The 11,529-nt window shown below is 34.7% G+C and overlaps 1 protein-coding gene across 2 annotated transcripts; it reads right to left on the bottom strand.

Annotated features, from left to right (window-relative positions):
- Nucleotides 1–1,068: 1,068 nt before the first annotated feature.
- Nucleotides 1,069–2,696, bottom strand: LOC127138755 (chaperone protein dnaJ 49). Of its 2 annotated transcripts, XM_051065277.1 has the most exons (3): nt 2,544–2,696; nt 1,300–2,434; nt 1,069–1,106 (listed from the first exon to the last, which is right to left on the bottom strand). In XM_051065277.1, the coding sequence occupies exon 2, from the start codon at nt 2,379–2,381 to the stop codon at nt 1,302–1,304; it is 1,080 nt and encodes a 359-aa protein (XP_050921234.1). In that variant the 5' UTR covers nt 2,382–2,434; nt 2,544–2,696; the 3' UTR covers nt 1,069–1,106; nt 1,300–1,301. The 2 variants fall into 2 exon arrangements, with proteins under 2 accessions (XP_050921234.1, XP_050921226.1); XM_051065269.1 differs by lacking the exon at nt 1,069–1,106 and having other exon boundaries at nt 1,142–2,434.
- Nucleotides 2,697–11,529: the final 8,833 nt, after the last annotated feature.

Below are 11,529 nucleotides of genomic sequence, written 5' to 3'. Positions count from 1 at the left end.
TAGTGTTAGTGACAAAATAGGACTGCAATGACAAATTAACAAAGACGGGCAGAAAAAAAATTACGAAAAGTTTCATCAGTAAGATGTTAGCAACCCCGAGAAATTGTTAGGAAGCAAAGATGGAAATAATCAAAAGAATATAGTAAGTGTATTACTGAGAAATGAACAAAAACTAGAGCATATAATTCTGCCCAAAGGTTTTTCCAGGAAAAAAAAGGATTATTGCTGTCACTCACTAGCTATCAATGTACAAAATGATCATTCTTCCCCTGCATTCCCCTTATAACTTGAACTAATAAACCCCCCTCTAGCTTCCATAACTACTTTTGCATCCTCTTCTGTTCTGTACAAACAATGCCTCCACCATGAAATTCAACCTTATCCTCAAGTTTAAAAATGAAAAATATCAGAAACATATCTCTGAAATCATTGTGCAATTCCTTTCAAGATCTCTTCAATGGCTTCCATTGAGTGATCATCAGTGTAGCTGTCCCATTCTACTATTGCTCAGACAGGAATTGAGCTGAGGCCCTCTTTCTATTCTTGAAACTTTCGGTTAGGCCCATTAAATCCAAAAATACACTGTCTGATGAGTTTCCCCATTTAACTAGGTTTTCAAGAGTTCAAGTGACTGAGACTATTTTAGATCCGGTCCTTTAAGTTTAAAGTTAGAACAGAAAGCAAAAACATTAACATACCCCGAGAGTTCCTAGTACCCCGACAGAAAACAAATTACTGGAGCATGACATTAAAATTATTAACTAATATTTAAATGAACAAATTAGATCTGCATGTAGAAATGAGAATGCTGTTGTTGTAGGCATATGTGTGAATATGAAAAGTAAAACTCACTTGAGCAATGTACCCTTACAAAATCTAGATTGTCAAATGAACTTCACTATTTAAAGCAAAATTAGACCACCAATTTCACTGGCATAACCTAATTAGAGTTTTAATCTTTAGTAGGATACAAATACAATTGGCATGTCATTATCATGTCAATAAGTAAAGTAACCCCATCCCATAAATCAGTGAACAAATATACGCGAAATCCTGGCACAGGAAGTATAGATGCAACTTCTCTTATTTCATTCATAGAAAACTTCCTGCACATTGCCAATTAATTTATTGAGCAGTAATATAACACGGGATAAAGGGTTTATTAGAACTATTTTCAGTTCAACATGATCAGCACCCAATAAAAGGCAGTGGAAATACACTTAGAATTTTGATCCATTAAAAAACACTCAATCAATTCTAAACGACATAAAACTGACAGGATGATTCCTTAACTAATACCTTCAAACTACAACACCAAAATTTTGAAGCTTTTCACAGTGAGGAACAGGCAGATTCCTATTCCAAGTACGTCTCTGAATCTCCACTTGACAATAACGACGAAGCATATTCCTATAATCCTTTATAATATTATCCTCAATGGTCTCACGAGCCGAACTACCAATCGGATAATTAGCATCAAATGCCGAAGATTTCACGAAAAACTGAACCCCATAATCCTCAGTGACTTTTGGAATCTGATAGGACTGGTTCTTGTGCAAGGAATATTCAGGATCCGAAAAGGGCAAGTAAGCAAGCAACACAATGAGCAACAACGGCAGAAGCTGAATCATCAGCATAAGATAATGTCCTCCTCCACCCTGAACCTCGTGCCTCTGATGTTGATTACCCATTCCACCGCCGCCCCGAGTTGTATAAACATGATTTCTCCTCCCAAACACATCAGGTTGTCCAAAGAAAGCTCTAAATATCTCATTAGGATCAAATTCCTCTTCGAAAACATCATGACTCGTAGTATTCCTTCTCCTCCTCCGCCTAAAACTGTTTTGCTGATTATAACTCGATTCAAATTCATCAACTAACCCTCCTTGATCATACTCTCGTCTAGAACCATCGTCACTCAAACACTTAAACGCCTTAGAAACTTTCTTAAAAGCGTCTTCAGAACCCGGCGCTTTATTCTTATCAGGATGAACCTTCAAAGACAGTTTCCTATAAGCCTTCCTAATCTCTTCAACAGAAGAACTCTTCTCCAAACCTAAAATCGAGTAGTAATCACTTTTCCCTTTAATTTCCCTAATCAACTTAACATTCTCCTCCGTGTAACTCTTCTCTACACTCAAACCACCATCTCTGGTTCTCCCCGGTTTATCCTTCGCCGGCGAGGCGCCAACGCCGGAGGAAGAGGCGGCGGACTGAGAATCTAGCCGTTCGCACTTTGTGAACAAGGAATCAAGCGATAAATGGCGATTTAAACGTTTAGCGATTTTCATGAATTTGAGAGCGCGATCTTTGTTACCTGAAGCAATCGCTTCTTCGGCGATTCGGACGCATCTCAATGCTTCATCCTTGTTACCTTCCATGGCGGAAAAACGACGCCGATCCACCAGCACAAATGACCTCAAAATTCAGAAACCTAATCGGGGAAAACAAGGTTACAGAAAAAGATGAATTAATAGAGAATTATTATAATAATTATTCTAATTGTAATTCGTATAAGTGTGCATGGTGAGGAGAAGAATTACCCGATACGGTGGAATGGAAGCTGCGATGAGAGAAGCCACCAACTTACACCGAAAGAAGTAGTTTCAAAGCACTGTCATTCTTCTCAACAATTAATTCCATAGTAAAAAAGCAGTAATTCCAAGGCTTTCACTTTTCACTTTTCAGGCTACTCTTGTTTATAATTAAGTAAAAAGAGATTTTTTTTAAAAAATAATCAATATTTTTTAAAATTATATACTAAAACTATTATTATTTTAAAAAAGTTATCAAAGTAATTGGGTATCAAATTAAAAAAATGGACATAAAAGAAATAGCCACTTAAAGTCGGCGTATGCTTTAAAATTTTATAGAGGGGATAGCGATTGCATGTATATTATATCACTACAAATGACGCATGCATGCATCCTCTAGGAGTATGCGTCACATACATTGACTACTGTTTTATTTAGCAACTTCTATAAATATTGGATCCCCTCCTCTTATTTTTCACACATCTTATAAATTTCTCTTTCAAATTTTCTTTAAAATATCTTTCAATATGTGTTCTTATATCCACAAGATAAATGTCGATTTAATTTATTCGACAGTAAAGTCTCTGATGAAGATCCGACTCTGGATCACAGAGATGTTCGAGCATCTTAACAGGAGCTTAATTTGTTGATTAGATGAAAATATTGCAGAGGGTGAAAAAATTAGAAGAATTCAAAGGCATGTTACTGTGTACAATGACAATGGAGAAAGTCGTTTTTAGGACAATGTTAAATTGACAGGGATGTTCGCATTATGATGCACAACTATGAGAAAATTTTGTTGATGGTTGTAATCGCATAGTTATGTTGTTTAGTCATTGTATTTGTTTGTCTTGTTGTTTAGTTGTGGTTTGAATTGTTGTTTATTTGTTGTTTAAATTGTTGTAACTGAATGTATTGATATTAATGAAATGAGTGTTGTTTTTAAAATCAAATAAAATGGTTACATATAAAATCATGTTGTTGTGCTTGGTCTAACATTGAGACAGTTAGTACGATTGTGTCCGGGTTGACGACATGAACTACATAGTCTCAGCAATTTATTCTTCGTATCCATTTCGGTTCGAATATGCATGCTATTTAGGCAATCCTTTTTCTTTCTTTGTATGTTTTCATTGTGTCAGACTATCTCCCTTCGATATGCATACCAATAATCCTCTTTCGCTACCACCAGAAGGGTATTGTTGTAAACATTGTATAGATTTATGACTTTGTAAACGGTAGATAATAAGTTGGAAATGTCCCGCTGAGCCTTTGAACATGTCGTTATGACATGTGAGCAAGGCATACAAAAGACTTGGAACTTTTCGCATTTGTATCAACCTTTATCTAGTTCAACTCGAAAGTATTACATTAGCCTCCCTTTATTGTGATCCATTGTCTCGGCTACAGTGAACCAACCTTTATGAAGGTCAAACATTGTGACCACATGTGTGTTAGCTTTGGCAGCTTCCTTCTTAATGAATTTCGTTGAAGCATCACTAAACAGCTGCCCTGATTGTAACATTGTAGTCCATTTTGAATGTTTGATCTCAAATAGTGACCCTAACCTAAAATAGGTTGCTCTCACCAAAGCGGTTATCGGTAGATTTCAGATGTCTTTGAAGACGGAGTTGATTGATTCCACAAGATTTGTTGTCATGTGGCCCCGTCGTTGACCATTGTCGAATGTCTCGCTCCACTTCTCAAATGGAATGTTATCGATCCACCTTATTGCATCTGCATTTGTCAATATGATGTCTTCGCAGTAATGTTTGAAGGAAGGTTATGTTAATGCATACCCTACATTCACAACCTTCTTCCGTAGCGTCTTGTCTTTGATCTCCCACATGAAATTTTGAGTGATGCGTCTAATGTAGTAGACATGCGTTGAAGGATGATCCTACCAGCCATTATAAAGGTTTTTATAGGCACTCTCAATTGATGGATGTCTTCTTAAATTAAACATAAATTTGGTTGAGGATTTGTTAGACAATAGGCAACGATCTAGAAAGGGGTGAATAGATCCCAAGTTAAAACCTTTAACAAAAACTATTTTGATTTTTTTTATGGCAAGCGGAAGTGACTGGATCGAATCGTCTAACCGAACCGCTATCAAAAAGTTTGGATATGCGTAGTTACAATAAATGTATGATAATGAACACAAATTTGATCAATGAACTATCAACCACAGCCAAGTGATTGCTATACTAAAAGTATAGACTATTCCTAATGATAAAATACACAAAAATATGATTGAGACAAACTATCGAACACCTTGTGTGCAATCTATTTAGTTTAGAATTTTGTATAGTTTTATTGATCTTCAAATCCAACCAAAATATAATTGATTATGATTAACTCAATAAAACCTTTTTCAAATGGTTTTCAAAAGAATTAGCCAAACGTATTAACCGCACAATCGATGAATTCAACAATTTTCAAATGAAATGTAAGAGAGAGAGAGAGAGAGAGAGAGAGAGAGAGAGAGAGAGAGAGAGAGAGAGAGAGAGAGAGAGGAGAGAGAGAGAGAGAGAGAGAGAAGGAGAGAGAAGAGAGAGAGAGAGAGAGAGATAGAGAGAGAGAGTATACAAGAATCTGTTTAGGTAGTTCCCTAATCGGCCTCGCTATGGATATGTTTGCCCTCAATTCGAACTTGAATTGAAATAATGAAATTAACCTTACTTTGCAAAATTTGTATACAAGAGAAACGAAGTAATCCAACCCTGTAAACCCTAAGTTTAACGTTGATTATGACACTTTCTCTTCCCTTGATCTTAGCTTGATCAAGTAACCCGATAATGCCAATTTCCACCGTCTCACACTACTCCTTTGTAAGAAACTCATGTTCTTCAAAGCCTTCACTTGATCGGATCCAAACTGTGAATTGTTGTAACCCAAGATTTACCAATATGACCCATCGTCCTATGTTACTCATTTGCAAAAACCTTTCGTTCTTTACAGCTTTCATTCGATCAGATTCAAATTGCATAATTTTATTCAAAACCTTCAAATATCTAATTGATCTTGAAGGAAATCCCCAACTTGGTTTTCTTATTTTAAACCCTAAAAGATCTCAACCCGATTTACAATTCAATAACATAAATTGGACGTTATCAACTCTAATTCTAGATGGCACTCAAACAAAGAATGATTATGTGTAGTTTTTTTGTGTGTATGCATAGAATGTAAGTTGAAGATGATGAGAACTCTTTAAAATCCCGATTTCATGTAGGTTTACTCTAGAACCTTACTAGAAATTATGCATGTATGAAGTATTTATATGTATGCAAGTTAGAGGAAAAAGGCATGTAAAAGATTTGAAAAATCATGAATTTTTGGAAAAATGTGTTGTATGTGTCGACCTATGTAAGTCATGTGTCGACCTATTTGATGCATGTGTGACCTGTATAGGTCTTGTGTGTGACTGCAACTTCCCGTTATATGCATTTTGTATGATGTCAAAACTAGGATACTTTAACGTTGGTGTATATTGGATGGTATCCTCTAATTCTCAATGTGCATCTTAGCAATAGGAAGCATAAAAACATGGAAAAGGTTTCATGCATCAAAAAAAAGTTTTATGGGCAAAAGAATTTGATGTGTCGACACATCCATTTTTCAAGTCAGCACATGTACTTCATTTTTAAGAATTTGTAGCATGTGCTGACTGCATAGGTCAACGCACACAATTTTCAGGTAGGATCATGTACTCCATTTTTAAAGTCGGTAGCATGTGCAGACTGCATAGGTCGGTGCATGACCTATACAGGTCGACACATACGATTTTTAGGTCGGCTTAAGTACTGCATTTTTAAAGCATGTGGCTTCTATTAGAAGTGTCGCCTCTACAGGTCAGAACATGCATTGAACAAGTTGGCTCATGACTTTCACAGGTCGGCTCATGCAACGTATTTTTCCAAAAATTCATAACTTTTTCAAATTTTTTGCATTCTTTTTGCCTCCAAACATGCATGCATATAAATACTTCACACATGTATCATTTATAGAAACTTATACGAAACCAGAATTTCAAAGCATTATCATCATCTTCAACCTCATTCTATGGATATACACAACAAACTACACATAATCATTCTTTATTTGGATTCCATCTAGAATTAGGGTTGATAACGTCCAATTTAGGTTGATTGTATTGTAAATTGGGTTGAGATCTTTGAGGGTTTCAAATAAGAAAACCGAGCTAAGGTTTTCCTTCAATATCTTTTAGGGTTTGAAGGTTTTTGGACAAGATTACGCAATCCGGATCCTATCGAGTGAATTCTTTGAAGAACGGGAGGTTCTTGATAAGGAGTAGTGTGGGATGGCGTATCACATTGGTACATCTTGGGTTACAAAAATTGAGCATTTTGGATTCGATCGAGTGAAAGGTTTTAAGGACAAGGGGTTTCTTGCAAAGAAGTAGCGTGTGACGGTGAATCAAATCAGCATTGTTGGGTTACTTGATCAAGCTTTTATCAAGGGAAGAAAAGGTGTCAAAATCAACATCAAATTTAGGGTTTGTAGGGTTGGATTGCTACATCTCTCTTGTATACATATGTGAAGTTAAGACTCTCCATCCAATGTGTTTTGGTGAAGATAAAGTGCAAATCAAATGATCATGTCAAAAGCATGGAAAAAGCTTCAAGTTCATTTAATCAAATCAAGTACTCAAAATTCAATATGTGTAAGAGCTAGCATCAAAGGATTCAAGACTTATTTTGAAGATTAACATTGATCTTGATTTATTAAGGTACAAGCATGCGATATATATTGATAACTTAATGCCAAAATTACTCCAAATATTCCTTGCATGAATGGTCCATTGTGCCCCAAATATCACTGTTTCTATAATATTTTTTTCAAATATTTTTTCAATATTCAGTTTAGGAAATCAATTACCCATTTATCAGGAATCAATTTCCATTTCGTGTCCTACCTCAAGAATTCAGTTTTTAGGCAAGGAAATCGATTACTCCCTTTTGAGAAATCGATTTCCCTCACAAAATTTTAAATTTTCAGAATTAACACTTCGGTGAAACCGATTACCCACTTTTCAGAAATCGATTTCCACTGAAGCAGTAGTTATTTCTAGTATGTTATGTGGTTTGAACGTTTTTCAAATATCATCCCTTAACCATTGCATCTCTTCATTGAATCACACTCATTCAATAGGTGTTAAGGTGATATACATATATATTCCTATTTTCAGAAATCAAAAGTCACCTCTTCCATTGCAATTTGAAATCTTATACTCATTCATTTTCAAACAAGTGTTTTTGATCATTGAACTTTCATTAAGAAATTTTCTACATTCTTCACATATATCAGTCCAGAAAATTCCTCTCATATTCATAAACACTTGAGCACTAATATATCCTTATAAATTGCTTATTTGGAAGAGAATATCAGTCATAGTGATTGATATATTTTAATATACTTTCTTTACTTAATATTTTCTAGAATTGGTTGTAAACACCTTGCTGTCCAGGATTGTTGGAAGCAAGAGAGTTGAGTTTTAGAGGATTGTTCTCATATCAACTTGGTGAATCACAAGAGGTTTGTTCTTGGTGATTGTGTTGGTCTTGTACAAGTCCTAACAGATAGTAAAATCTCTTTTGTGTTGAAAGGGGACTAGACGTACCTTCAGACTGTGAAGGGAACTAGGATACATCCTTGTGTTCTCTATTTTTCTTCACTTTATCCCTTTCTAAACTCATCACCAAACCAGAAAAATAAGAACAAACTTGTCTCTAAAACCAAAAAATTTAATTGGTCCTAATCCCCCCCCCCCCCCCCTCTTAGACGCACTCTAACCTGCTCTTAAAAGATCCACATGGCTTCCGCAAACTCAAATCTTATTTTTAGAGGCGGTGGCAACAATAACAAGCCCTGTCTATTTTATGGAGAATATTTCTATTTTTGGAAAATATGTATGAAGGTGCATCTAGAGTCTCAAGGAAAATATGTTTGGAAAGTTATCCTAGAATGTCCTTTCATTCCTACTACGGTTGTTAATGGCGTTGGTACTCTTAAGCCTGAAGCATCATGGAATGAAGATGATGAGAAAAATGTTCTTTATGACAAGAAAGCAATAAATCTTCTTAAAGGTGCTCTTGGCATGGATAATTTATGTTGCATTTCAACATGTACAACGACAAAAGAAATATGGGATATTTTGGTCGAAACACATGAAGGAACCACGAAAGTTAAAAGATCAAGATTGAATACGTCAAGTCAAGAATACGAATTATTCTAAATGCAGCCCGGATAATTAATTCTCAACTTGCAGAAAAGATTTGTGCATTTGACGAATAACTTGAAAACACTCAGTAAGACTTTAACTAATGATGAACTTAATCTTAAAGTACTCAGATCTTTAACTAGAGAATGGCAACCGAAAGTGACCGCGACATCCGAAAAGAAAAATCTATCGACGATGATGTCCGCAAAATTGTTTAGTAAACTCTAAGAATATGAGACGGAATTTGGTAGACTTGAAAAGCATGAGAATCTAGACAAGAAATCCAAAAGCATTTCCTTAAAAGTTGATTCCAAAGAAGTTGAAAAAGAAGACAATCCGGAGAAAGACGAGAACTTCGCGCTTCTTGTAAAAAGGTTAGGTAAATATTTTGGTACTAACGAAAATTCTAACTTTGCAAGAAAGAAGAAATATTTTAACAAGAAGGAAGCATCTACGTCTACTCAAAACATCACTTGTTATGAATGTGGAAATCAAGGACATATAAAGACGAATTATCCAAAACACTCAAAGAAAAGTAGTTACAACAAAAGAAAGGATTCAAAATCTAAAATAGCCTACATTGCATAAGAAGATAATGAAGTGAGTTCATCTTCCGATTCTGAAAGCGAAGAATGTGTTAATCTTGCATTGATGGCTTCACACCATTCTGATGATGAAGAAGAAGAGGTTATTAATGAAATATTTTCTCATAATGATACTCAAGGTGCTATTAATGAACTTCTAAATGAATGTAAGATTTTGTATAAAACGGTGTCAACTCAAAAGAAACAAATCTTATCTCTTGAAGAAAAGATTGACACCATGGAAAATAATTTTGAAATGGAAAAACAAAACTTTCTTGAAAATGAAAAATAAAATATTACATGCAATAATTGTGATTCACTTACTTTCCCAATTGTTCAATTTAAAATAATTCTTGAAAGATATTAAAAATGACAAGTTGGACTGGAAAATGTTCTTATCCAACAAAGGTATTCAAATGATAAAAGTGGTCTTGGTTATTCTAAGTTTAACAAACCAAGTACTAATAAAACTATCTTGTTAAGGCAAGTGACCAATCCAACAAGGAAAGAGTGAATAAAGCACAAAATGTTCATTAACATCCTAAGAAGATATTTCCTAAAAAGAAATCATATGTTCATAGGTATAGAAGTAATTTTGTGCCTACATGCTTTTATTGTGGTATAAGTGGGCATACATCTAATGCTTGCTATGTTAGAAACTTTGGTGTGACAAATGGGAATTATGTGTGGGTTAATAAAGGTACTAATTATGAAGGATCCAAGGCACATTGGGTACCTAACAAAATATAATTTATTTTGTAGGTATGCTTAAAGACCACTTCAAATCTTTGGTATCTCGATAGTGATTGTTCAAAGCATATGATGGAAGATGTAAGCAAATTTTCAAATCTAGTGCTTAAAGTCAAGGGATATATCACCTATGGATATAGCAACAAAGGAAAAATTCTTGGCAAAGACAAAGTTGGAGCACCATCTTTCACATCCATTGAAGATGTACTTTATGTTGAAGGACTAAAGTATAATCTTCTAAGCATAAGCCAACTTTGTGACAAAGGCTTCAAGATCAAGTTCACTAAAGATGAATGCTTGATTGAATATGAACTCACCAATGAGTTAAAACTCAAAGGTAAAAGAACCAATAATATTTTTATGATAGCTTTAGATGATTTGTCTTTGAAAATAAAATGTCTCATGGTAAACAACAATGACTCGTGGCTTTGGCATAAAAGGGAAGTCCATGTTCATATGGAACACTTAAATAAACTAGTCAAACATGATCTTGTCATTGGTTTACCAAAGATAAAGTTTATCAAATATAAATTATGTGATGCTTGTCAAAAGGGAAAACAAACCAAATCAACTTTCAAGTCAAAGAATGTAGTGTCAACAACAAGACCACTTCAATTGTTGCATATGGACTTATTTGGTCCATCAAGAACAAAAAGCTTTTGTGGTAATGTATATGTCTTAGTTATTGTTGATGACTTCTCTAGATATTCTTGGACTTTGTTTCTTGTGCATAAAAGTGATGCTTTCAAGGCTTTTAAGAAGTATGCAACGCAAATTCAAAATGAGAAGTCATTAAATATTGTATCTATAAGAAGTGATCATGGTAGAGAATTCCAAAATGCATCTTTTGAAGAATTTTGTGAATAACATGGTATCTCTCATGATTGTTCAGCACCAAGGACTCCACAACAAAATGGAGTAGTAGAAAGGAAGAATCGATTTCTAGTAGAACTTGCAAGAACAGTACTTTTGGACGGATGCGGTTAGTACGACATGCTTTGTTGGAAATCGAGTCACCATTTAACATATCTTTTAAAAAAACTCCATATGTACTCTTCAAAGGAAGAAAACCAAACATTGCTCACTTTCACATCTTTTGATGCAAGTGCTTTGTCCTTAACAATGACAAAGACAATCTCGGTAAGTTTGAAGAGAAATACGACGAAGGTGTATTTCTTGGTTATTCCCTCTCTAGTAAAGCTTATAGAATATATAACAAAAGAAATTTAACTATTGAAGAATCTATGCATGTTTCCTTTGATGAGACTAACACCTATAAGGAGGACATAGTTGTTTGTGATGATGATTATATTATAGAACTATCCTCAGAAGAAGTTTCTAATGATCAAAGTGTGAGTCAACCTAAACAACAACAACAAGTTTCACAACAAGATTCTAAACATAATGATCTTCCTCAAGA

The sequence above is a fragment of the Lathyrus oleraceus genome, chromosome 1, assembly GCF_024323335.1.
Source record: "Lathyrus oleraceus cultivar Zhongwan6 chromosome 1, CAAS_Psat_ZW6_1.0, whole genome shotgun sequence".
Taxonomy (NCBI): Eukaryota; Viridiplantae; Streptophyta; class Magnoliopsida; order Fabales; family Fabaceae; genus Lathyrus; species Lathyrus oleraceus.
Note: the sequence above shows the minus strand (reverse complement) of the source record. Positions and strands in the feature narration are given on the sequence as shown.